The 27337-nt window shown below is 41.1% G+C and overlaps 1 protein-coding gene across 2 annotated transcripts in view; it reads right to left on the bottom strand.

The window, feature by feature from the left end:
- The window catches only part of MED13L (mediator complex subunit 13L), a 163480-nt gene that overhangs the window by 68254 nt on the left and 67889 nt on the right, over positions 1 to 27337 (bottom strand). For both annotated transcript variants that reach the window (XM_083417440.1, XM_083417441.1), the window contains exons 3-4: positions 26320 to 26404; positions 23008 to 23091 (exon numbers count right to left, since the gene is read on the bottom strand). In XM_083417440.1, coding sequence (XP_083273566.1) covers positions 23008 to 23091; positions 26320 to 26404 — 169 coding nt within the window. The remainder of the gene's footprint in view (positions 1 to 23007; positions 23092 to 26319; positions 26405 to 27337) is intronic.

Here is a 27337-nt window from a genome sequence, read left to right as displayed (position 1 = left end):
GGCTGCTACTGTCAATTCAGTTGAATGGGATTCAAATACATTACTTGTAAAAATGCATCACTTCTCCATTCCCTGCAGGCCTTTCCCTTTAGAATGGCAGTAAAGGTTATTTACAGGGCTAGAAAAATCTCAAATGATGCAGACTTCTAGGAATTTGCAGTTATTTCCACAGCTCATTTTCTACGCAGTGTAATGGTAACAGTTAACAGAAGCTTTGTGTTAGGGCAGCTCATTCCAAACATATAGGATACTGTTAATGGCATCCATATATTTTATTCTCTAGAAAATACTCAAATGATTAAAAACTAGATTTAATTCAGTCAAAGGCTCAAACCAGCTCTCACAATTGTTCAGAGTATAAACACACACCAAATCAATATTAAAATGATCAGAAGCAACAAATAGTAAATGTGGTAAGCAACACGTGACACAATCAAAGTTCCATAGTTTCAATGGAAACATTAAACATAATTTTGTCTTAACTGTGGCTACTAATGCTTCACTTCTAATGAGGGAGATCACCATTACAGGCTCCTTAGCAAGATGTCGCTCAGCATTCATCACAGAAAGTTTCTCAGTACTCCTCATGCTGGAAGCCGTTTTTATTTTTATAGTTGCTTCTTTTAAGGAAGCCAGAGATGCTAAGCACTGCACATTGTTTTAAAAGGACACACCCTGACCACAGCTTTACAACCTAACAACTGTGCTTTAGACTGTGTTTATCTTTTTATCCAGTTGAAGCTCTTGCAAAGCAATACTCCCAGCCTTCTCACACCTGTAAATATGTACTATGAATGTCACATATCCAGAGCTGGGCCAGAGCAAGGAATAGCAGTATGTGCAACCTCAATGCAACAGATTGAATCACAAGTCTGCCAACCATTCCAGTAGAAATAACTGGCAGAAATATCCTACATTGGATTTCATTCTATAGAAACATGACAAACCTCACCATATTTTATTTAATTAATTTGTAAGCTGCCTTTCAAGGCACAGATGCCCCACTCCCTGTGCCCTCACCTTCTATGTAAAGCTTTTTTAGAAAATAAATTCTTAACATAATCATCACCATGCTCATAAAGCATTCAATTAAAACCACATTACACCTTCCTAAAACTGAACAGTAGCAATTAATTCATCGGAATAATAAATATAAGCAGCTGAAATACAGTAACAATCCATCTCTGTCCAGTTTAGATTTTTGCCTATAAGCTCATGCCATAGTTCCTATTCTGGATGTAAAAATGAGCAATATTTTATTATTACATTCCTGAACCTTGGGCTCAGATGCTCCCTGCTTCTCCTCTTCTCCTTCAGCATGGATGCAAGGAGAACAGGCACATTAATCTCAGCTTTAATTAATCTCAGTTTGCCATTTTGTCCAGACCTGAACTGTGGTTAGTTTTGACTATCTACAGTTATAACAAACCAGCTACATAAACTTTCAAAGCATTTCACACATACCAAATCTTAGTTAAACTTACTTAACTATGGTTAGGTGTAAGTTCTGCACTGAGATGATAAACTGTGGCTTGCGCTTGACCAGCAGATCAGAATCCAAAACCCTGTCTTAAAATGGCTTTGCATAAACAAAAATAAAGGTACATCACTTTAAAAATCCCAGCTGCTGTCAGCTTCTAAGAAGTCATCTCTTTATGCTCTGCCTCACCAAGTGTTTCACAGAATTCAGTAAGAACATCATCAGATGCAGAGGAATCTCATAGCCTAAAATCCTTCTTAATTAATAGTTCTCTCTCCCTCTCTGGTAGAGGGAGATACCTCACACTCCTACCTGTGGAAAATGTGTGCTTTCTTCTTCTGGCATCTCCACATTAGGGGTAGGTAGGTAGGGGTAAAAAGGTAAAGGTACCCCTGCCCGTACGGGCCAGTCTTGACAGACTCTAGGGTTGTGCACCCATCTCACTCAAGAGGCCGGGGGCCAGTGCTGTCCGGAGACACTACCGGGTCACGTGGCCAGCGTGACATCGCTGCTCTGGCGAGCCAGAGCCGCACATGGAAACGCCGTTTACCTTCCCGCTAGTAAGCGGTCCGTATTTATCTACTTGCACCCGGGAGTGCTTTTGAACTGCTAGGTTGGCAGGCGCTGGGACCGAACAACGGGAGCGCACCCCGCCGCGGGGATTCGAACCGCCAACCTTTCGATCGGCAAGCCCTAGGCGCTGAGGCTTTTACCCACAGCGCCACCCACGTCCCGGTAGGTAGGGGTAGGTAGTTTTTTATATTTATTTCATGCATTACTGCAGAGGCGACGTGCCATCTCTCTTATAGCAGTTCCTCTTATTGCCATATTCAAAGGAAAAACTATGTGTACTCCTCCATACGCTTTCTCAGACATCCACTGGAATATTATCTTCTATGTTTTGAATGTGTTTCTTTAAATAATATTTAACTTGTCCAGGCTCTGTATCCGATTTGGAAAGCAGCTGATACTTTCTTTGCAAATATGTGTCTGCTATTTTTTTTATTAACTTCTCAAATTCCATTGCCTCTCTTCGTTGCTCATGCACTCTGTTCCTTTGCACAGGATTGAACCTGGAACTGGAGCAGGAGGGGATTTCCTATTTTAAAGGAAATCTTTTAAGCTTTGAATATGCTGTGTGATATCCCAAGTCACCAAACCTAAAAATACAACCTTTCTCCCCCCCCCCCCCAAATTTCAAAGCTTTATTCATATTCACAGTCCTATCAGCTTTTACTCTTGCACAAGGGGCCTTTTCTCCTCCACTCCTCTGCCCTTGTCCTCCCCAGGGGGTTGGGGGAACCCCAGAACAGATTCAGGGGGCTTGCACAAGAAGAAAGCCTTGCGCTGGTGGAACATCCACCTTAACACTATGTTGAACTCGACTCCACCATTACGCTATTACCGGTAAGTACTGAGTTCCAAGAGAGAAAAGCTTGGACTCAATAACTGTAAGAATCCCACATCCTTAACAGATTAGACAGTGCATATTCTCTTCAGTTTTCCATTAGCTCATTACCACATTCTATAGGTTCAACAGCCTTCAACGCTAGTACAATGGCTGTAACTACCAGGTCTTTAATAAGCTATCAGAATTCTTTGCTGAAATACACATTCTCATCTAGAATTTGTCACTAACTAGAAGCATTAACTGGGAAACAGTGCTTAAAATGGAGGCATGCAGTTATGTCTTAAAAGATTATCAATCATATCTGAAACATCCAGCTAAGCCTTTTTCAACCTTGGGTCCCCAGATGTATTTGGCCTACAACTCCCATAATCTCTGACCACCGGTCCTGTGAGCTAGGGATCATGGGAGTTGTAGGCCAAAAACATCTGGGGACCCAAGATTGAGAAACACTAAAAAAAAATAAAGACGTTCTTGGAGTCGTCTAATTCCTTTGTTTATGACAATCTATTGTTTAATTTGAAGTTATTTCTAACAAGTACTTCAATTCACTTGCCAGGTTACACAAACAAGTAAAGATAATTTAATTACAGAGCACTGGCTTTATTCGTCAATTAAGATGCAATGCATTTACTTAAACAAAAGGTGCAATAAACAAAGCATTTTGATAAGAAGAATAAAAACCTATTCAATGACAGGCATATTATATTCCACTGATAGTACCATTTAGCATACCAATTCAAACCTTACTGCTTAGATTTCTATCCCTGAGGCCTCTTCAGAATTAACAGATCTTCAAGTTTACTCTGACAAAGCAAGCAGAGCCAAAATTATATAGCCAATTAATGTTATTCATCAATTTAAAATATAATCAATACAATATATCAAAAACAAAGCATAAAGTTAAACCATATGCAGGCTTTCTTCTAGACACACATCTCCAGGTTAGTCCTACCTCTGCCTAGCTTTCATTGAGGTATGTCAGTGACTTGAACTCACCAATTTCCCCCATTAAGAATATTCATCAAGTTTGCTATTCCACCCCTTATTCATTTTTAAAGCCTAATTTCTTTTTACAGCTTTGAAATGAAGCACATTCCAGCTGTTGTTGTTGCTGCTGCTGCTGCTGCTGCTGCTTCTGCTGCTGCTGTTGTACCCAGGCATGAAAAATATTTAAATGTCTAGGTGGCAACAAATGTTTAGGAGTCCAGGCCACAACAATCTGGAATTCATCCAGCCCTGCTTACGCACTAACCAGTCCTCCCCTATTTCCCAGGATATGCCATTATGTCAACTGTGTCCATCTCCCCTTTTCCTCACAAGGAAGAAAGGGAGGTCATATCTTCTCCTTGCAGGGAATTAAAAAATATTTGGGGGAATGGGTACGATTAACCTAAGAATTCCCTATAAAGGTTTTGTTGGTACATTCATGGTCAATCATAGTTAATAGTTTACTATTCAACACTCTTGTCTCCAGCAGTGAGAGGTGCTGCCATTAAGATATTTAAATATGCTCCAGCAAGTAGGATCTACTTTCATTTCCTGCAATTTCACTCTCTGTAGGACTGCACATGTTAGTAACACAACTTGGGAGCGGGGGAACAGGATCCTGTTGGGTCCTTCCCATGGAACTGGAACCCCAATTAATTCCATGGGCGAGCCACATGCAATTGGTCCCATCCATGTACTCACATTACTCATACACAGGACCCTGAAGAATAGCATCGCATCACACAGAAGTGCCTACCATGCTGCAAGAAGCACATGAAAGGCAAGAATTAGCCAGTTCAGGCACTCCAGGTTTACAGTGTAACTGGGATGTGATTTTTATAGAGCTGGCTTCCAAAAGATAAGAACCAGAAAGAATTATAAAGTGTATTCCTCAAAACTAGAACTTCTAATTCCTCCCCACCACCACCTGAGAACAAGTAAACAAAACTATCAACACTCCTAAGGATTCTGGATAATTGAGCTAAAATAGATCCAATTACTTATGCACACAGAGACATAGGATAGGGGGAAACAGCTTGATTAATAGAATGACATAAAAGCTAAAGCCTACACCCAAAATGTTTCAAAGCTTCATTGTGCTAGGATAATATTATGTATAATAGAAGCAGTGAGAACAATCCCCAGGAACTTCTCTTGGTGAAGTCCCGCTGCCTGGTTTACTCTCTCATTTGTTATTAGAAAACACATCATGTCCTAGGCACAATAGAAGGAGAATAAAAAAACAGCACTCCTACATAAATTGAACATCGAACACAAAAGGAAGTATTTTCAGGAAAAACAAATTACAAGGAAATTTTACTCGTGAAGAATTCACAAGCCAGAAGTAGTCCACTGTTACCAAATCACTCAAATTTGGACTGATTTAGGGTGTGCCATTTAAGCAAAACCCCATTTTTCATGAAAGCAGATTTGCATTCTTTGCTCATTTATCATCATCTACGGTCAGACATGCCAAAGGCAACAACGACTGAACCCTGCCGTTCTGTAGGTGCCTAAAATCCTCAAGTAAATCCCAAAGAGGGGGGGGTTGACAGAACATTCAGTGTCTTGGCACAGAATGGAGTGCGCTGCTGACTCAGGAGCACTGCCAGTTCAAACAATTTTATTGGAAAGAAAACACCGTGAATATTAGCAGTGCAGCGAAATTTCAGCCATAGGCAGAAACAAAATTGTTGAAGTTTTGAGGTCAACACTATGCCATGAGCTGCTGTTACAGACTGTCCCCCTGTTTGCTGGTGGGAATCATCAGCCATCCAAATAAAAGTTGGCGATTAAACTCCCAACAGCTGGCAGTGTATTAATTACTGCAGTGTAGCCATAATTCCCACACTGACAGATTTGCATGATCTCTGACCTCAGACTACTAATACTAGCTAGCAAATGTACCACTGGTCAGTTTTCTAGCCATACCAAGCAACACACAAAGACATGGAAATGCAGGCTTACAGGACAGATCAAGAGGTTTTGCAGTGGTCACCTCTTTGCGTAACAGTTTACAGTCATCTGAAACATCTCCAGCAGAGGAAGAATGTCAACTTCCCTAGGGATGTTATTCCACCTCTATCTCATGGCATCACTTAGACACTTCTCCAAACAGTGCAATATAGACATAATCAAAATACTGCCCTAATCATGGCACAGCCTTTGCAAATATGCCCTATGCGTAAAGGAAATAGAGGAGTGGCTACCTACCTGTAACTAATCCTAATGCAAAATTCACACAAACCTTTGGGGTGTTTACAAACAGTTATAGAAACTGATATGCTCCTGTGATAAGTCTTCACAGTCATCACCTCCCCCCCCCCCCCGACTAGAATTTGAAATCCTACATTATTTTGTTTATTTTATTATTTTGATACCTTTATTCCCCACCCTTTTCCATTATAGAACTCACAGCGGCATATGTGGAAGTCTCCTGGCAGTCTCCCATCCAGGCACTGGCTGCCTCCTGTACCCTCACAAACCATGTACTGGGTTCTGTCTACGAATGAAAGAAGCTCAGCTGGTCCAGAGAACCATCAAATACAATTTCGCTTGTACACACACATTGCACAAGAGGTCTGTCAAATGGCAACAATGCTGCAACATTTTAATAAGGGGAGTGAGCAAACTTGTGATATTTTGAGGACAGTACATTCAGATTCAGAAGCATATTGCTTTCTTCCATGTAAATACTGGGGTGGCAGAGAGGGAGGAAATCCCAACCTAGAACCATCCAGAACTCTTACCAAAACTACCAAACTAAAGTAGTCAGCCTTATTAACAAATAAAATAGTACACAAAAGTATCAAAGGCTCTCAAAGTCTGAAAGAAATGGAGAAAGCAGTTCAGAGCTTTTAAAAATTAATCTCAGAGTGTATTCTTTTGTTTGAATATTTTCTTTAAAGGGAGAAGGTCTGGTAGGCTGAACTGCTAGGTCAAACAGCCTCTGCAACCCACCAACTTTCTGAAGCTCTGAACAATTAATGCAAGGTGGGGTTTATTTGTTTGTTGTTTTTGTTTTTGGGAAGGTGAGGGTCTTTACAACTGAATTCATTTTTTTGTGCATTATCCTTGCGGAAATTATTCTTGATACAGTGAAGTCGGGTGTGATCTGCTCTGGTAATCAAGATAAAAATAGACTGCATCTTAATGACTAAGAAATTATGAATACATGTTGAATTTGTTGCTTTAAAAGCCACATAAGCTTCACAGTAATTATCATTATTATTGTGGAAAAGCTAGACAATTTATCTTCATACTAAATTATTTGGAGGTTTCTGTTAACCACACACCATTAGAACACACACACACAAAAAAAATAGATACAAGGTTAGAGTAGACCCACTCAAATTAATACTTAGTTTAGTCACATCCATTAATTTCAATTAGTCTACTGTGAGAAGGAGTAAAATTATGACTTCTTCCTGCTCCACCTAATAATTGTGAGGTTTTTATCTAGAATCCTATAGCCTCTCTTTAAGAGCTGGAAGCAGCAGGCAGGCTAGAGGTCAACTGCTGGTTTAGGGCTGCAGAAAGTTAAAACAAAAAACAAAAAACCACAACCTTGGACTGTGAAAATAAACATCTGAATGGAAGAAAGGAAAAAACTACTGGACTTCTGTACACTGCAGAGTAGTTTCAGACAGTCTCATTGTCATTGTATGATTAAAGCGTCCCCTCACCCAACTTTAACCTAAAAAGCAAAAATAAATTGGGCCACTGGTTTTTAAAATTGAGAAACATTTTTTAATAGCATTTTTAATAGCATTTAATAGCATTATTTATTAAAATGGCAAGCACCACTCTTCTATGCTGAGCCTTTCTGAAACACTAGCATCAGCCTGTCAGCAAAACCAACTTCCACTGATGTTGCGGGTCTCTGGACTACATATGTTGAGGAAGGATAATAATAATAATAATAATAATAATAATAATGTCACCAAGTGTGCTCTCTTCTTTGGAACTACTTTCTTCTTGTCTGCATATTTATGTAAATTAATGAATTGTTCAGATTAACTGATTTATAAACTAAGGCCCATAAGAAAATGTTTATTTACAGAAGCATTTATATACCACCATTTATATATTGCAATATCCAGGCAGCTTAACAAAGCATAAAACTATCATTCAAATGACTGCCCAGTCAATAAAGCTTCAAACAGCTGCATAAGCATGTTGGCATTATATATATATGTATATATGAAAACTGGGATGAAAATTCATAGGGTTCTACTGACCATAAAATTTCAGGAAGTCCCACACATAGCACAAAGAATGGGAAAGTTGGATTATACGAATAATAAGAGCAGCTGGCTGAGGATTTGGAGGCAGGTCTTTGCCCTCATTCGCACCCTGTACTACATTGAAGAACTAGCAGTTTGAAAGCACGTCAAAGTGCAAGCAGATAAATAGGTACTGCTCCGGCAGGAAAGTAAACGGCGTTTCCTTGTGCTGCTCTGGTTCACCAGAAGTGGCTTAGTCATGCTGGCCACATGACCCGGAAGCTGTACGCCGGCTCCCTCGGCCAGTAAAGCAAGATGAGCGCTGCAACCCCAGAGTCGGTCACGACTGGACCTAATGGTCAGGGGTCCCTTTACCTTTACCTTAAGAGGCTGAAAATGTAAAGAAAGAAAAAGACATCACTTAGACCATCTCATAAGTACAGTGGGAACAGAGGCCTCTGTCACGCTTGCTTTTTCCCTTCGGCAAATAGAATCTTGTTAATTTTTGTCATTCTTCCAGCATGGGGCCAAAAAGTTTTGAAATATACATGCAATTCTTGGCAGACTGTTTTAATTTTATTTATTAGTTATAATAATCGCGTGGTTACTTTTCCCCCTCAAGATTCCAGATCTTCTTGGATTTGTTTCTTCAGATTTACATCATTATCTTTGCATCAACTCTGTAAATTCCCATTGATTTTTAAACCCTAAGTATTTGGGGGCACCATTTAAAAATGTGTATCCAACTTTTCTTTATCTATTTTCTCATTATATGTGTTCATTAGTAGTTCCCTCTTTGTCACATTCATTTTAAGCCCCATCACCCTTCCATAATCTTGCAAGGCTCTTAAGTTCTTCAGCAGAGTTAGTCATATCTGCCATAAAGACTATCATGTCATCTGCCACAGCAAACCACATACATATATCTAACCCTAGAAAGGGTCCAATGTGTTCAGGGGGTCTCAGTAGGTAATCTGCACTGCTTTCACTTTCCTCCTCCCTCTAAAATGTGCACCCTCCAGATCACTCAAGAGGTTTGTCAGGGCTTGGGTAATACACAGTCAGTTTCCTTTAAGAACTGGCAGTAGAAAGAGTTGTCAGCAAGCGGAGAGGAGATCACCAACAGTGCTTGGGATGGACAGACTCTGTTTCCCTTCTTCCCTCCGCTATCTCTGCAGCTAGCACTTGGATAATACAAATGGTGGCATCATCACCCAGTCCACAGATGGAAATTTCCAAGTGCTCTGGAAGGTCCACATTGCAACAGAAGGAGGAAGTGAGACTGCATAGGGAGGACCTATTCTCACAGTTCTCCCTTTGCCAGAACTAGGCAGAATTGGCACCCAGGAGCAGCAGCTGGCTGGGCTTGAGGCTCCCTTTCTCCAGAGCCAAGACTGCCAGGGATACTGGGCAATGCACCACACAGCAAACGAACCCATGGGAGGGAGAGTCTGAAGCCATCACATGATATTTCTGGTCCTTTTGTAGGTAAGATGGCCCACTTCAGAGCCCACCACCTAGCAAATCCTCCACAGTAACGCAGCTATGTGTACACTTATGTGTAGATGTTTGTGTGGTCTGCATATCTGGTGGGGGGGGGATTGCATGTGCGCAGTGCATGTAAAAAAGTGTGTGACATCCACATCAGTCCCGTGCATACACTGTTGCCATGTGGTCCTCAGGAGGGTTCACCAAACAGCATCTCTGAGTAAGAAAAGCTTAGGTACCTCCCACCCCAGTTTTACCTAGATATTTTCTCATCATCTTTCAACATTACATTATACTCAACATATCATTTCCTTTTGTTGTCACCCTAGCTCTCTTTCCCTCGTGTTCCAACTTGCTAAACTGTTGCAGGCTTTTTCTGTGTAGCTGAGCCAAATCAGCACCGTGGTATAAATATTTACATTTTACTATGTGAACTGGAACTGAAGTAGCTGATTCAGGTGTGACAAAACTGTTTAATAAACTGTTATTGTATTAATGCAATAAATATGAACAGCTGAATCCGAACTAAACCATCAACTGCTTAACTCTCTGTATTCGTTCACCATTTCTGAAAATTTGCATTGTATACAGCAGTTGCTAATTTACAGGCTGCTTTATCGTTTTTTTTACTGTGTTTGGTCACTCTACACTGCAATTTTCTGAATGAGAGGCGTTAACAGATTCAGGAGAGTTCCACTGCTCACAAAGGAGTTCTCACATGACCAAGAACACCCTGATTCACCCTAGCGGTATTGGGGCAATCCACACACACATTCCATTGCATGAAACAGGCCAGTGTCCTTGAAGTGAATGACAATGCAGCGCTAATTAATGTGGGATCTCTCTGTTCACAGCAGCGGCACACAGAGAGAGCGAGGAACTCACGAGTCCCTCGGAGATAAGACTTGAACCCAAGCTGTCCAAGTCCCCACTCTCGCCCTGAAATCACACTAGCTCACAGCTATAACAGAAGGTGCCGAAATAAAATGGAAATCCTAATTTTATTAGCATTTTTTTAAAAAAAGCAAACACAATGGAAAGCCCTCAGGAATTACACAGACTCTCTGCAGCCCAGGCGGGGGTAGGGGGGGAGTGGAGAGGGAAGTAGTTCCATCTTATAATGCTTTAAAATAATTTATTTTTTTAAGAAAAGGAGGAGGGGACACCTGAACACATAGTTGGTTTGAGGCAATGCTCTTCTACTGACATCATGCCTGTATCTTTGCTACTTAGAGCCAGTTACCATGGCAACAGCTAATGTCTCAATGTCACACTATGAATAATTGCTGGCTGAAAATGAAGAGTGCAACAATCACAGCAGTTCTATATTCAAAAGGGAGGGGGGAGAAAGAGAGTCTTATGTTCAACTTGACATTAAAAAGTCAAATGTTTAAGTTACAGTGGCATTTATGGTACGCAAGAACAAAGCAAAGACTCCTTTTGTCTCGAGTAGAGTGTGTGTCTCCTGAGGAACCAACACTTGAAATGAAGCAGTGCGTTTATGTCTGGGAAGTGCAACTGTATGCAATTCATGGGCAGTCTCTGAACTGCTGGCATCCCCCCCCCCCTTCCAAATAAGGAGGCTCAGATACTTTGCTTCTCAGTGTGTGGCAGGTACAGAAAGAGTCAAATCCGAAATGAAATAATAATTTTAAAAAGAAAGAAAGAAAATAAATTTCATAAGCACCTGCATCCCCCAAGTATGTTTCAAAAGGCCCATAAAGCAATGTGGATCTACGCACTCCGTTTAACGGCAAAGGAAGAAATGTCTGAAGTGTTCAAAGACCTTTACTTCACAGCACTGCACCTCTCTTTGTGTCTCGAAGTATCACAGGATGTGTCACGCTTCTGCCCAGCGACTGTTAAGCCCTGCACACTATTTTCCAAGTGAAAATTTCCCCACCCACCTTCACTGCAATTTGCCCTGTAAGGGAAACTTAACAGACCTGTGTTCCCAAACCCAAACCAATGGGGAAGGACGCAGCGGATATTATATAAAAACAACCTGGGGGATCTCACTCACAGATCTCCCACGTCACACCTGATTTGGTCCTTTAAAAAACCCACAGATTCTGATGATATGTAACCTTGTGGGGAAGGAAGGGGAGGAAACCCATTTGTTCTTAGATACCTTCGTTGCCTTTCTCTCTGAAGCATGTCGGGGGGGGGGGGCGGTTTGCTTTCATAATTCTCCTTCCTTCCTTTTAAACATCACGAAACATCACATGAGGAATAATCAAGAGGGAAACTTCCACCAAATATTTTTTGCACCTTCTCTCCTTTTAAGGGTAAAGGATGAGAATGTACTCCTCATAAGCAAATGAGAGGCAAGCTGAAATTATGAATAGCTGATATGGAAGGTCGGTTAAAGGAATTTGTCTGTTATTTAGCATTTATTTATTTCTGCCTGAAGGCACATAAATAAATGTTTATTTGGGGGTTGGAGACCAACTTTACCAAAAGGTACAGGCCAATGAATCGGCTCCTATATCATTTTTTGGTGGCACTAGGAAACTAACGTAGGAGGTAACAATTTTGGAATAGCAATAAACTTAAAATCTTATTGTTCCATTTGGAAGACCTTGCTGAGTCTGCTACTCACTGATACTGCTGACTATTAATAATATGAATGCATACTCTTTTAGCTATCCCTCCCATCACATTTGCAAATGCTAATCCACATGAACACATCCTGAAGTAGAGAATCAATAGTATGTCAGAAGCTATAAATACTCCTTCCACTACCCTAATGTGAACCTGGTCTTCTAGACACCATTGCCACCTCTCAATTTGCTTACTCTTCTATGCAAGCTACCACTAATTGCATAGTTTTTGGTTGAAACAGCATCAATAGGCAATGACTGTAACTGTGACTGCTGGGGGGAGAAACCTTTGGCCCTTTAGATGTTGCTGAACTACAACTCCCACCATTCCTAGCAGTTTCCAACAACTGCTGTAAATGCTAAAGGATGCACTGTTGGCATGCATCTGTCTTGAGAGACAATGGAATGCACCTCTAGGGGTGAAGTCAAACCGCTGCGTTACCTGAGAATTGGAAACTGTCATAGGGGAGATGGAGAAGAGGGAAGCAGAAGTCAATGGGGGGAAGAATATGTGCGATTATGGTTACATGTACTCAGGTTTCATTTCAATAAGAAAGTGAAGACTAAAGGCTTTGGAGAAGAAATGAATTTTGAGGAGGGACTTGAAGAAGATAAAGGGCTAGCACCATGCAGTGTTCTGGGAATGAATCCCAGGCACAAAGGGAGAAGGGGCCAAGGTCAGGTAAAGGAGCAGGAAGCCTCTGCCCCAGCACCTGATCCCTAGAAATCTTTTGACACCTCAGACTTGGGTAGAAACAGCCCAAATACTTCCAAGTATCCAGAGCTAAGAGATAAAATATGCCAAATTCAGCATAAGGAGGAAATGTAGAGCTTTGGATTGAGACTTCTAAAATAGCTGGAGAATTTCTTGTGACCAAACTGTCTCAAGATTGTAGCATGCTCAGTTCAGAGTGAGGGATAAAAGAAAAGAAAAATAATTATTCTGTGCTGCCATTTATGCAACGGCTTGCATACAGAAAAGTATGTTTGGAGGAGGGTCGTTTGTAGAAAGTCAGCAAGTCATATATGGGCCAAACAACGAAGTAAATAATTTCAAACATTTCATTCTGCTACACTTGGAAAAATCCAGCCAGCAGCTTCTTGTTCCGATACAAGCAATCAGAGCTTCAATTTACGCCTCCTCCATTTAAATATTGTTTTCACATTTCAGACTGTAATTTCTGTCAGAACCAGAATATACCACTTGTTTCCTCCAAAGGGAAAAAAAACTACTTTTGAAGAAAATAAAACCTGGAAAATATTTGGCTCATCCCTACATGCAACACCGTGTCCTGGTTAGCACAAGCAAAGGGAAGAGAGAGGTATTTGTATACCAAAAGGCAGGGAGTATGTAAAGCCAGAAGGATGTTAACTTTGGTTAGGCAATAAGAAGCTTTATGTCCTCGCCTGGGCTAATGACAGATATGTGATTTCAAAATGTATATATTATTGCAGATACTTTTAACCACTGCCTTTGGTGTACCTTCTTCAACTTACTATTAGAGAAACAAAAATGGTGCTTTATTTAAATAGACTTTTAAACAGCAGGCTACTTGAGTGCTTTAGAAAACTGACACCAAATGCTTGATCATCTCCTTCAGGGTTTATGGTTCACAAAGCTGCACACCAGTGAGGTTTAAAAGCAAGTCCTCGTGTTACACATACCATTTGAACAAAAATCTATTATACAAGCATTCAGCAGGAAGAAACACAACTTCTGCTCTCAAGCAGGGCACCTTATATTTACAACACCCCCAACAAATACTTCTTCAACCACTTTGTGAAATCGCTTGGCGATTGTTTTCACAGTCTTCCTAGTCCTGTGCTTTTACGCACTGGATGGACATTTCCCACTGTTGGCCTACTTATCTGTGCACCCACTGACTACAGTCTTAGGCGGTCTTGTGGGAGGGAGCATTTGCAGCCCAACAGTGTTTTGAATGTTTCTCTTGCTGCACCCAGCCACCTGACAGAATGGGAAAACCTTTCTGTTTTAAAATGACCTGGACTGTTCAGCTAGGTGATTGGGTATAATAAAAACTCACAAGACAACTCTGTCCACAATATTTGTACACTTCTCCATACAATGCAATTCACACCCTGATCACTAGTAACATATGGATCTATACGACAAGCCATGAGGTCTTAAAGAGACTACAAGTAGTTCAATTTGTTCTCTCGTAGCTTTAATGATCAGATACATTAGTGTCTTTAAAGGTTATTACATTTTAATTCCAGAACCTGTGATTTCCCATCACAATCTAGCATTGGCACCAATGTCTCTGCTATTATTCCTGACATCTGGAACCATAGAACAAAGCCTGCTGATTTTACAATGTCTACACTTGTTTCAGCATAATAGACTCCTAACCAAGGTCACTGTAAATTGAAAATGGATTATGAAGCACAAGCCCAAACAAGGTGTCACAGAAGTAATTTTCTCCTCTGCTGCTTGAGGGGTGGGTGCAGTGTTTTAATCCTATTTGTGCCCAGATCTAGACAGTATACAGACCATCATTCTGGTACAGGAATATCCAATCAAGTTAAAAGCTTTGTTCAGATGGATAAGGATGGTTGCCCTGCAGTTTAAAAATTTAGTGCTAGTGTCTGAGAAAGAAAGAAAGAAAGAAAGAAAGAAAGAAAGAAAGAAAGACCCAACCCAGTGCAGGCCTGACACTTTAAACAAAAAATCAATTGCAGCGTCTAGGATCTGGAAATCATTCCCCAACCATGCAAATTAGAGCAGGTAGCCACAGTGGGGTGGGGTGGGGTGGGGTGGGGTGGGGTGAGAAACCAAAGTGCTTTGCCATTATTCCTTCCTTCCTGGAGAAGAAGCATATACTTGGATATGTTCATTTAGCAATGACAAAGCCCTTGAGCAAGAAGGAATAAGCACAACCGCCACAGGCAGCTGTACAGGGAAAGCAGAATAGTACAAAGAGCGACAGCTGTTTCACTACCAGTTTGCCAGAGATAAGCTGAGTATCCACTGGACTGGATATTCTCATCTCCCACATTCAACAAAACGTTAGAAAAGGCTGTTCAATTATATACAGAGACTGGGTAGGTAAGTCAGGTTGTGTGTCTGTACAAGTCACAGACAATCTAGGAAAGATTAGGCTAGTAGCTCTCTGGTAAGGAGGAGGTGGCCTAGATGCTCACAGTCTATTCCCCAAAAACACAATTTCCACCCCTTCCTCCTTCCCTCAGGAACCAGGTTGCATCAACATCCTCCCCTCCTGTCCAGTGGCACCCCTTTTTAATGTCAGGTCAATCCATAAGAAGATCTCAATCATGCACAATTTGTGGATGGGGAGGGCCAACCTAACATGCATTACCAAAACCTAGGACGGCAAGCCGGGGAGATGATTTGACCCAGCTATGATACACCTGGGTATTTGATGCAGCATCAGCACAGGCTGATGGGACCTTCTTGATACACTCTGAACCAGCACAAAGCAGCGATTTGGTTTTTATTCTGGAGTGTTGGATTTGTGGGGGCTTGTAATAATTCTGTTATCAAGGTTCCAGACCACTTTACATGGTGAAGTTTGGTCTTACAAGAGCAATTCCTCCATGCAGAGACTGGGAGTCTGCTTGTTTTATGCTATGTTGTCTTATATTTTTAATGCATATCAGTATTGAATTTGCCCTACAGTGAAGAGCAGGTAAGGAATCTGTTAATTAAATAAAATTTTGCAAAACCTTGTTCTCTAGTAGCCTCTCCATGGTAGAATTATCATCCTTAAAAAAGATGCTGCTCGTGTGATGTTCTGAAAGCATTAATCAGATAATCCATCAAATTAAGTTAATGAATCAATCACAGGCTGATAGATGGATCATTACTGCGAGATGTCTCCTATGAAACCGTGTTCAGTGGACATTCTTGCTCTACAGTGGGCCTTTCACCAGCTTATGCCTGCAAGCCACCTGTGATCACTTCTCTAATCTGGCCCATCACCGTGCTTTAGTAATTTCATAATATTGATTACTGCAAGCAACTCTATGCAGAGGTGTCTTCGAAGAAAAATGTTTAGAAATGTTTTAGAAATTTCAGCTAGCACAGAATCCTGAGCCTGATTTCTTCACAGAACGAGCCAAAGGGATTTGGCTTCACATTGACTCCAGACCCAGTTCAACATGCTAGCGATTACCTTTAAAATCCAACATAACCTGGGGACTGCATTCAAGCATCTCCTCTGAAATTTACTTCTCCACTCCCTTAGATATGTTACGAAGATTCTGCTCCATGTGCATCCTTTATGGCTGCATTGAACCTTCTCTGTAACAGCACAAACGCTGAGGAATATTTTGTCAACCAAGGCAAATCTGACCTCAGGTTAAAATGCAGCTTCCCCAGCCAGCAAGTGGTTGTTGGAGCTTGGTCTTTTTCCTTTTATCATGCGAAATTTTATGTGGCCAACAAGTTTTACTCCTGTTTGCTTCTCTCTCTCCCTCTCCCCCCCCCCACCTCTCTGTGTGTGTGTGTGTGTGTGTGTGTGTGTGTGTGTTAGCTGAATAGTAGTTTAGATAACAATTCTATGCAGCATTAAGCTATAAAATGACACCTAGAGCAGTACAGCCACAATAAAATAGTAACAGCAATAATAAAACAAACTATGTGCAATTCTAGGCAATGGATATGAGCCACCCATCTGGACACATTCCTGCCTGTTTGTTCCAATGTTAAACCACCTTAAAGAAGAGTGGGAACTGCAAGCATAGGATTCTTGGATACTTTAATGGGTCCCGTAAACTTTCTAGGCTAGGACTGGGGTGTTTTTAATGTGACAAACTTGAATTGGACAGGGGTAAGCTGCTTTCTGAACTTATTATTAAAGAGGGGGTGTACTTTTTAATAACATTAATAATAATAATAATATTTTTTTAAAAAAACCTAGAAGCTGGCATGACAGTGACATTCCCCACACAACCTGCCTCTGAAGAAAAGGTATGCCATAGTCTCTCACCTTTTTGGTTTATGGCAAAGACAATTGTTTTTACCTATTTAGTTTATTTACAGTGCATCATCAGAGTGCATGGTATTTTAGAGAGTTACACAGGCAACAAACATAGCTCCCTGCCCGCTAGGAGTTTATGATCTAAAATAGGCAGTGGGGAAAACTACAGAAGGAAAGAGAAAAGAATCTAGGCAAATGCTATTAGACTTGATTACAGCTGGAAATTAAGGATTCAGGGGAAGCCAAAGGTGACCATGAAAAGGTATGTTTTCATGAGGTATTTGAAGGGAGGGAGGAGGCACCATGTCCATATCCAGGAAAGGAGTTCCCCACTTAAGGCAGAACTAATGAAAGACCCAGGAGATCTTCAGTCATCTGAGGTGTAAGAGGAGAAGCAACAGAGATCACAAGAGGAGATGTAACTAAAGACAAAGGACAGGAAGGGAGAATGGGGGTTATGCTGGGGGTAGCTTTAAAAAGACGAGAAGTTTGTGCTGGATATGGAAGGGGACAGAAAGTCAATAAAGGGATCTGGAAAAGGGTGTCATGCAGCTAAAGTGATAGAGAAGGTTAATAATTCTGGCAGTGAATAATTCCACATGTTTATTCAGAAGCTGTACTTATTTCAATTAGACTGAAGTCTTCACAAAATGTCCAAAGGATTGCAGTTCAAACCTTATTTGGCTTCAGTCACTTAGCAACTAAACTGAAGCATTTATTCCACAGTGTTACATCTGAATGGCTTGACCCTTAAGAAGGTAGCTGCTACGCAGGGTCAATTCAGCCACCACTGCAGTTGTTTTGCCCAAAAGGAAGGCCTGGTTTTATTTAGACTGATGCGGCTGCTGCCACAAGAAAAAAGATTTATACAATCTTATTTAGCTTCAGTTTATGAGACAGGCAACACTCATCCCAAGTTCCTTCTCTTTGAAACTCATAGCAATTAATATTTAATACTAAGCACCAGCTGTTTCTACATAGTGTGGTGTTATTCCCCTGAATGTGTAAATCAAAGCAGCCAAAGCAGTAAAAACCTTCAAATTATGCTGTAATTCACCTCATCTTTAGAAATGGCTTCCTTCACATCAGGCAATTAACTTCCAAGAGTTTGCACCTTCCACAACTTACATGATTTAATGGTAATCAGGACATGGCTGAGTTTTATTACATGCTCAAATGGTTCTCTAAGTAAGTGACCAGAATGCTCAGCATACCACAAACGACTGTGCTAATATGCCAAGAGCTGCTCTGTGGGAACATCAATGGCCCTGTTTATCTTTTGCTGGTTGACCTGCAAGGCTGCCAGCCTAACCGTAGGGGTGTAGGTGGTGGACCAAGCCAAAGATTAGAACTTCAGTGCAACCAGGACAACTGTGTGAGAATAATCAGACTCCTTGCCTATGCCACACAATTCAGAAGCCATCCAACTGCAGTATATGAGCATGCAAGAGAGACTGTTGTGGCTTCTTGCACCCACAGCCAGGCTGGCCTTTGAAAAGCCCCATGCAGAAAGGTTAGTAATGGAGCAGCCCCAGCGCCAGAAGCTGTTCTCATGGGATGGGTCATCTCCACCCAGTCCTGCTTTGATGAGGTTGCTCTCAATTCAAGTGGTACTTCTCCCCCCCCCCCCCCATTGCAGAACCACCATCAAGAGTCACTCCAGGCCAGTTGCAAAGCAGTGGCTGCAACTGCTGGGATCAGGGTTGCTTGGTGGTCTTTAAAATACACCCCCTCCAGCCAACTAATTCTTACTCCAGTAATGGGCAAAGTGATGTTGCAGAAATTGCCCACACTCCACTCTTTGTTATTCTCATGCAGAAGTAAAAATGTTTAAAGCAAAGGATTTTCAAGGCTCTATAACACTATATGTATACTTTAAAACATCAACATTAATATGCAATTGCAGGTATTTCATTTTCATTATCTTTGTTACAAATGAAATTAGTGGCTGCAGAATTAGAAAATGAAGGAAACACATTCTGAACATAAATATCCACAAACTATTTCATCGCACAGTCTCATTAATTCCAGAGTAATTCTCCAGAAATTGAAATACAAAGTTGCATTTAAACCAAATGCAAAGCACTGAACAATGGGAGAATCTCTCAGCACTTGAAAGGGTTACATTCTAGTAAAGATGTATTGAGAAGTGGCACAATTATTTTTTCTGTTTTGACCATCACAAACTAGACACTCTTGCTTTGGAGATTGTGCTGCCAGAGAGATTTAATGATCCCGTGGTTTATTTTTAAGAGGAGTGTCTTCCTCCCTACCCCCACCCCCAAACCAACGTGCAGGGGCAACATTATTAGAATAGCCATTCAGAAACTAAAAAGGAGCTTTTCAGTGTTTACTGATGCCCTTAAGACAATTCATTACAGATATAGTAAGTGACAACACTGTGTGGCAGGCTGCACAACTGGGGCTCCTGACAAATCTAATTAACAACACATCAGGGGTACTTTGCTTATCCTTTACATACTCCGCCAGCTTTGAGTGTCTAATGAGGAAAGCAGCTTAAACATTCCTAGAACTTCAACTAGTTGAACAATACAGCCAGCAACAAGGCCTCCCCTTAAAAGAACTGATGTCCAGATGTGTCACGTGTTTGTGTAAACGAAGACATTCATGTCAAGACAACTAAAGCAGTTCTCCACAATACTGACAGATGGAACAGACAGAAAGTGGGCAGACGCTCTTCACGCAGTCAGCTGCCATTTGTGAACCTAGAGTGGCTGCAGGTAGTTACAACTGCACTGAAAACATCAATTGCCTGTGTATTTAAGACTGTGCACCTTTAAGCCAGGCAAACAAGACCTTATACACAAATTATATATAGCAAGGGTTACCTCAACAGTTGCAGCTGATTCCTTTACCTTCATAGCCACCCCCAACCTCCCTGTGAACATCCAACATTCCACATGCTGTATTAAACTCTATCTACACTATTCATAACTATAGTAACTCATCCAACCCAAAAGCTAAGGTACTTAATGTTTAACCTCTGGTAACCAACTATATCCATCCACCATATTCCAACTTAAACAGCCTAATATGCAGCCCACTCACCGTAAATCACAGTCACCATCTACAAACTGCCAAATGAAACACAAAGGTGAATCTTCTTATTTCAGGGACATGTCCTATTCCCTTTCAAGCATAATTCACACAGTGGGGTCTCCAGCCATTGAAAAGGTAGTGAGGTTGTGCCGCTGACTGCACTCCCAAAGTCAAGCAGCTTGCTTCCCTTGCTCCCAAGGTTCATACATTGAGTGTGGACATCTGCAAAAGGGAAACCTACAGGATCAAGAACCCCAAACACTTCAAGGTTCTCAATCCCATTGAGATCAACACATGCAGGTTTCCCTTTTGCAGTCATCCACATTCAGCATGTGGGCATCTGGAATGGGGCAGGGGATGCTGGGGCATTGGGCTGGGGCCAGCAATGGACCTCCTGTTGCTTCAGTAACTCACTGAGGAGACAACTGAAACCATGTAATTATACAGGGCCCTATACAGTCCTGATTTGAAACTTACTAACAAAGTCTGAAATGAATGCAAGAGGTGACTGTGCCCCCAGCAGAATAGCTGTGTTAGAACTCCAAAGGCTATTAGCTTCAGCACAAAGAGACATCTGCAAGTTGGAGAACTGATGGGGGGGGGGGGGCTATGTGCCAAGTAAGTCTCCAAAAGACAACAAGCATGGAGGCTGAGTGGAGGGTTTGTAGCTGAAATCAAATAAATCCATCATAATAGAAGAAAATCAGCAAAATCCAAGGCTGTAAAAGCATACAAAGAATTCAGGAAGAGGCAGTGTCTGAAATACTGCTAATAAACCGTGAGTACCATTAATGCAGGCATGGTACAACCAGTTCTGCAAAACATTTCAAATATTTGATAGATTATGGAGTGAGACTATGCAGTTCCCATGGATGGTGCAACAGGTGTTCCTTTTGCTCTGGCCTAATCCCAAATGGCTTAAATTTAAGAGAGACACCCTTTTTACAGGGATGTACCAATATCAAATGGCAGGCTGGATGTCCACAGTACTTTATCTCAGTAGAGTGCAGTGAACTTATGTTCTGGCTTCTTTCGTGTCCTTGATTGCTTTTATTCAGGTGACCCTAACAGCTAGGAAGCACCGTGGTCCTGGATATAAGAAATACTATGCAGTGACTTAGTACAGAAAAACTACAATTGTGCAAATTCATATATTTTGGCTCAGAACCACTTCCAGCTATTAATGGGAAAGTGATTTGCAGGCATAGTGAAAATAATATTTGAAAAGCACCCGTTGAAGAAGCAGTAACCCTAGCAAAGGCTTTGAATGTACGAATCCTGAGATTCTGAGCCACGTCGTCCTCCCATCTTGAAGATTCTGAAGGTCTGAAGCATAAACTACCGTGGAAAGGACAGATCTTTACTTAAGGTATAAGGTATATATATATCAAGCTACATTATTTCAGATCCCTACAAAAGTGTACATCTATCTTGCATGTGAAAGTTAACATAATAGGTAAGAAATGTAACAAGGATGGCTGCAATCCTCCAGCCAGCATATTCTAGAAATCTGCATCTGCTCAGCAGTGCCACAAATGCCTCTGTAGGCTTTCCCTGAGCATTAGTTAACCACATGGAAAGTCCTCCCTCTTTCTATAAAGCACATTAAAATCACAAAGCATGTTGCTGCAGCTTTTACTACCATGGATGCAAAGCAGGAGTCAAAAGTGCAATGAAGGAACTGTGGTCTCAGGGGCAAACCCAAGCTTTTAAACTGAACAAGCTGTATGCACGATAAATGCTGGACTGGCAGAATCGCTGAAAACAGAACACACTGAAGCCTCTCTTCACAGCTGGGGACTCAAACAGAAGCACAACACACTACCAGAAACCAATCAGTTTTGCTATTTTTACATTCCTCTTGCTTGCTAAGTAAGCACACTTTTGAACAACTGTAGCTTTTTTAAAGAACTTAAAACATTCAGTTCAGTCTGAAATATCTTCTTAATGTCCGCCAACAGTACGCTGCATTTCTGTACTAAATGCATCTGTACTATTTAGCTAAGATTACTGAATTCCTGCAATTCTTTGAAACTAGTGTTTAAAAGAGGAATACATAACATCAGTAGAAAAGCACTACTCAAAAACCACTTCCTACTTAAGTGAAACCTATTTCAAACATTGAAAAGTACCTTAGGAACACATAGATTTTATACAAAACTTTCCTGTAGACCAGTATTCACACATGCAACCAATTATGGCAGTATCAATAAGACTACATTTCCCAATATTTCCTATAAACTTAACTGGGCTTCCTGCAAGGTTTTAAAGTATTGCAATACAGACAATTAATACACTGACAGTGTGAATTGATGAGTATCCTTTTCCATTTCTCTCTCTATATATACAAAACACACATACACACACCTACCTCAGTCCAGTATTTCAACATAAGCTTGGAAAAGCAAAGCAAAAAGGTCTCAAAGTCATGGCACACACACACACACACACACACACACACACACACACACAAAACCACCTGGTTCTGGATATAGCCAACTCTCAAACGAGAAGTGACTGCAACATATTCCAAAGAGTAGGCAAAAAGCTGCTAACATTGCGCCACTTCTGTTACAGTGTGCTACAAAGTTGGGAGAGGAGGGAAATCAACGCAATAATGTCAAAGTCGCTAACAGGGCCACCAAGGAGCAGTTATTCATTATCATCATGCAGGAGTGGGAAGAGAATATGCTGGGAAAGTGGGTACATGAACAGGGAAACACCGCAATTAAAGCACCAAAATAGCACCGTCAATTTCGGCAGCATACTTCAAAGCCCTTGGGATCCTTACCTTTTGTTAATGGGTTTTTCATCTTTCTCATATGGCCGGATGAACCATTTGCCAATTCTTACGAAGTTCTTATCCATTAGGCATCTAAAAGAAATAAATTGTGACACCAATTGCTCAATAACTACTGAAAATATTATCATCGCTGCACATTCTCCATTGTATTGAGCTTCCATTATTTCACATGCAAAGCTCTTCATCTGTTTGCCAGCTCTGCTCTTTTGTGCTAATGATATCAGCCTTGGTGTATCACTGGCCTCCCTCAAGGCTTCCATCTATGGAACTCCTCGAAAAGAGCTGCTCCCCATTAGCTTCTGATACTCCAGTCTCAAGCACAGTAACTTGGGATGGAATCATATTTAATTTCAAGGGAACTCGTTTCCAAAGCAGGCTTGCCCATCTAGCTGATTCAAAATTAAAATTTGAGAGAGAGAGAAAGATGTTTACCACTTTCAATATGTATAACAGACAGCTTAGCTGGAAGTTGGTACTAATGGTCTGCCAAAAAAACTGCTCAGCTGACTGGTCAAGTATTGTCAAATGAAGGTCAAGCATTTTATTTAAAAGCACAAGCTTCATTAGAACAAAACTGGTATTTTACAGAGCAAGTTCAAGTGGCGGCAAGAAGAGTTCAGTGGTGGATTTGCTGCCAAGAACAAAGCGAAGTCAGAAGATAGGTGGGCATTCTGCCCCACCCCCCAAGTTTCTTTTGAAAATAATCTGGGGAAAATAGTCCACCTGGGGGACTATAAGGCTAGTGATGGGGACATTAGAAACTGACCCTCCTGGCACACTCTATTTCAGCCCTTATACCACCAGCTGAAACACTGTTGGCACTACATCTATGCACTGTTGGTACTACATCTATGCCCACAAAGCTTTTTGCAGGCATGCCAGGGCAGACAGGCTTCCCCACACGTGGAGCTCCTCTCTGCTGGTCCTCCTGCCTTGACCTAACTGCCCTCATCTGGCTTTTGGCAGGGGTTAGGATTGTTCCCTTAATTGTGATTCATCTTTACAAAACTTTCAGCATATGTAAGAAAGACTTCTAGAAATGTGGAAAATTAACTGTAACTGTAATGTTCTTTTTGGCTGTTTTCCTGGAATTCTAGGGCCAGGCTACAACTTTCAAGGAAAAAACACAAAACTATTTCTATGTCACCCCTTAATCAAAGTTTCCTGAGTGGTATACAAAAATATGTTTAGATACATTATGAATGGTTTTTTTTAAAAAAGAGCAATTACAGCATCACAGCAAGAGATGAAGCAAATAAAATTAAGCACAGACAAGACTTGAAACCTTTTTCAAGCCAAAACATTGAAAATGTTAAAAACCTTGAGGTTTGCTTGTTTTTTAAAGGGAGGGCTACACATGATTCCAAAATGGATGTGAAATAGACCTCCATTCCACAACTGGGGTGCTATCATAGTGAAAGCCCTCTCACTTTCACTTTGGGAGTGGCACTTGGGAAACAACCTCCAATGAGCAAAGCAATGTCCAGATAGAAATATACGGAAAAACCTAGCCCTAAGCCATTTAGGAATGTAAACTTTAAACCCAGGGCCTGGAAATGTATCAAAAGCCCATGGGACCGACAAAGCACTTCCTTAATATGTCCAGCCCCAGTTAGCAAACCTTGAAGCACAATTTTTGTGTTGCGTTTAACTGAAATTTTGGACCTCTTTTTTTTAAAAGGCAATTCACCGCACAATGTATTGCCGTACTCTAAACATGAAGTTACCAGAGCATAGCTAACTGTAGCTTGGCTCTCTGTCTATTTGGACCACAGCTGTGTTTTCAGCTGAAGCTGATAAAAGGCACTCTGGACCACCAAGGCCAGCTGTGACTCCAGTGACAATGCTAGATAGATCATGAGTATCCCCAAACTGCAGAGCCCCATCCAGGACACACTGCATGCCACTCAATCACTTGCTTATACTGTAGTACTTCCTTCTTGTATGAATTGAGTATCATATATATACAAATCAGAAACTCATTATCCAAGCGGCTAACCTTATGTAGCCAAAAAGGTATCACCTAAGCATAAAAAGGGAAGTACCATCAAACTTGGATGAACCCCAAAGTTTGGAAAAGTTCAGAATCGCCACCCTACTTTGAAGGAACAACTCCCAAACAGCACAATGTGACAGTGGAGTGCTAATTCTCTCTTTGGGACTGGGGGAGAACACCAGAAATCCAGGAGAATGTAATGCAGTACCTTCATGCTAGTTGCTGGTGCACTGAGCAGAGACATTTCATATTGCGATGTGCAGCAGATCCTAAGTTTGTACATATATACACATGGGTGTGTGTGAATGAGTGTGTGTGAGTGAGTGAAGCTAACTAGCAATAACCAATAAGAAACAAATGTCAGCCTTAAAGGCATATGACACTTAGCCACTTGGCTCCTTGTGCCAGAGAGGCTGTGACTGCACAGGAACTTTCCTACACCTATGGTGATATTGCTAACATGTGCTTACCTTTTGGACATACATTTTCAAAGAACTGGAAAACATTTATAAAACAAACATCAAAATGTCTCCAGCATTTGTACTAGTGGCGATAATGAATGACACCAGACTTCATACTGTATATAAATATATTCTGTCGTTTCTGCTGATAGCAGCTTCTCTGGAAACCAACAAATGCTGGTGAAGGCCTGGCAACTGAAGTATGGCACCAAAGGGTCTGGTCAGTAGCACTTGCAGAAAAACTAACATGCCACATCCATGCGACTAAAGGAAGGGCAAGCCCCTTTTCTTTATACATGGCATGGAAACCACTTATATCTTACATGAGACAGGAAGAACAGACAAGGATTCCCTCTGCGTCTCATGGTGGAGTTTGGAGAGATCTCCTTGATTATATTATTGTATGCTATTTGTATGGTGTGACAATGTAGTTTCCTTTCGTTCATGGTATTTTGAATGCTCTTATGGATGAACAATGCAAAGACAGTCAAGATGTTTGTAACAGTTCTTGTTCATTAAATACTGCAAAATGAAATAAAAACATCTTTTTTAAAAAGGCACTAGCCTGATGTCAATGGGCAAAGACTTCCAAAATATAGGTGCTGCCATAGTCAAAGATCAATTTTTTAACAACTACGGAACAAGTATTGTGTAGCAACTGTAGCAGTTAACAGTTCTGCTGATCAAAGTGGGTATAAGGAGAGTATTCTTCACCTCTTTCTCCCCTTGATCCAATCCTCTGCACAAGCTTGGGGGACTTATGGGGATGGGGTTGGTGACAGGACAAGTCGGTAGCCCAAACCAACATTAATGGATCCCTCTGAACAGATGGCGTTCTCTTACCTTTCCAGCAAGTTGTGGATTGCCTTGAAAAGCAGTGTCCTGCACTCGTATGAAAGCCCATTCTCCCAAAGTCCTTCTTCCACCACTGTAAAAACAGGCAAAGTGTTAGCCTATCATCCAGAAAATGAGAAGAGGGTTTAATCATTCAAGTAAATGAAAACATAATGCAGCTGGGTTTTTAGAAGGACTATCCCAAGCTGGAGTCATCCCAAAGTATCAGACTACAATTGCCTTAATCCCTGACCACTGGCCATGCTGACTAGTGCCAGGGGATTATGGGAGCTATATTCCAAAACATCTGGAGGGCACCAGATTAGTGAGGGTTGGTCTTCCTGGTTACCGAAGCAAGTACCAATATGGATTACAGTACTACCAACTGCTTCAGTTATGAATCAACTGTAACAAGGTACCCATCCTCCTCCCAGTTTAATAGAAAGCCTATTTCAGGTTTATGCAAACTTTATGGGATGAGTGAAGCAAGTTATTTGAGGTGAAGCAAGCTGACCAAGAGGGATTGCCATTCAAATTAAAATGATCCTAAAACCAGGTAAACTGAAGTGCTTAACTCCACATTATGCATTCACACATTTCACACATATAAAGAGGTTATGGCCTTTAGCAATACGCACTATGACAAAAAAATGAGTGAAAGCACATTATGTGATTTCTGCAAGTGACACAAAATGAAAACAGAAGCAAGATAACTGGGTTGTTGGTTGTTGTTTTTTTGTTGTTGTTTTTTTTAAAGCAATTTAAGAATAAGTAACCAAGCAGGAGAGTAGTCAAGCTGAGGGCTAGGGAGCCCAAAGACAAGGTAACTGAAGGTAGAATGATCAAGGAAACTACATGCTGACAAATAGAATTCTGAGGAAAAGATGGCTGGGTGAAGGAGGCAAGAGACTGAGAAGAGATGGAAAAGGTATAGAACTGAGGAGAGAAGGGGAAAACAGAAATAGGTTTAGTTGTTTTGCATTCAGTCTTCTGTTTGAATTGGAATTCTGTTGTTGGTGTTGATTGC

This window comes from Podarcis tiliguerta (genome assembly GCF_965153285.1).
Source record: "Podarcis tiliguerta genome assembly, chromosome: 16".
Classification (NCBI taxonomy): Eukaryota; Metazoa; Chordata; class Lepidosauria; order Squamata; family Lacertidae; genus Podarcis; species Podarcis tiliguerta.
This window is presented reverse-complemented; position numbering and strand designations above follow the sequence as displayed.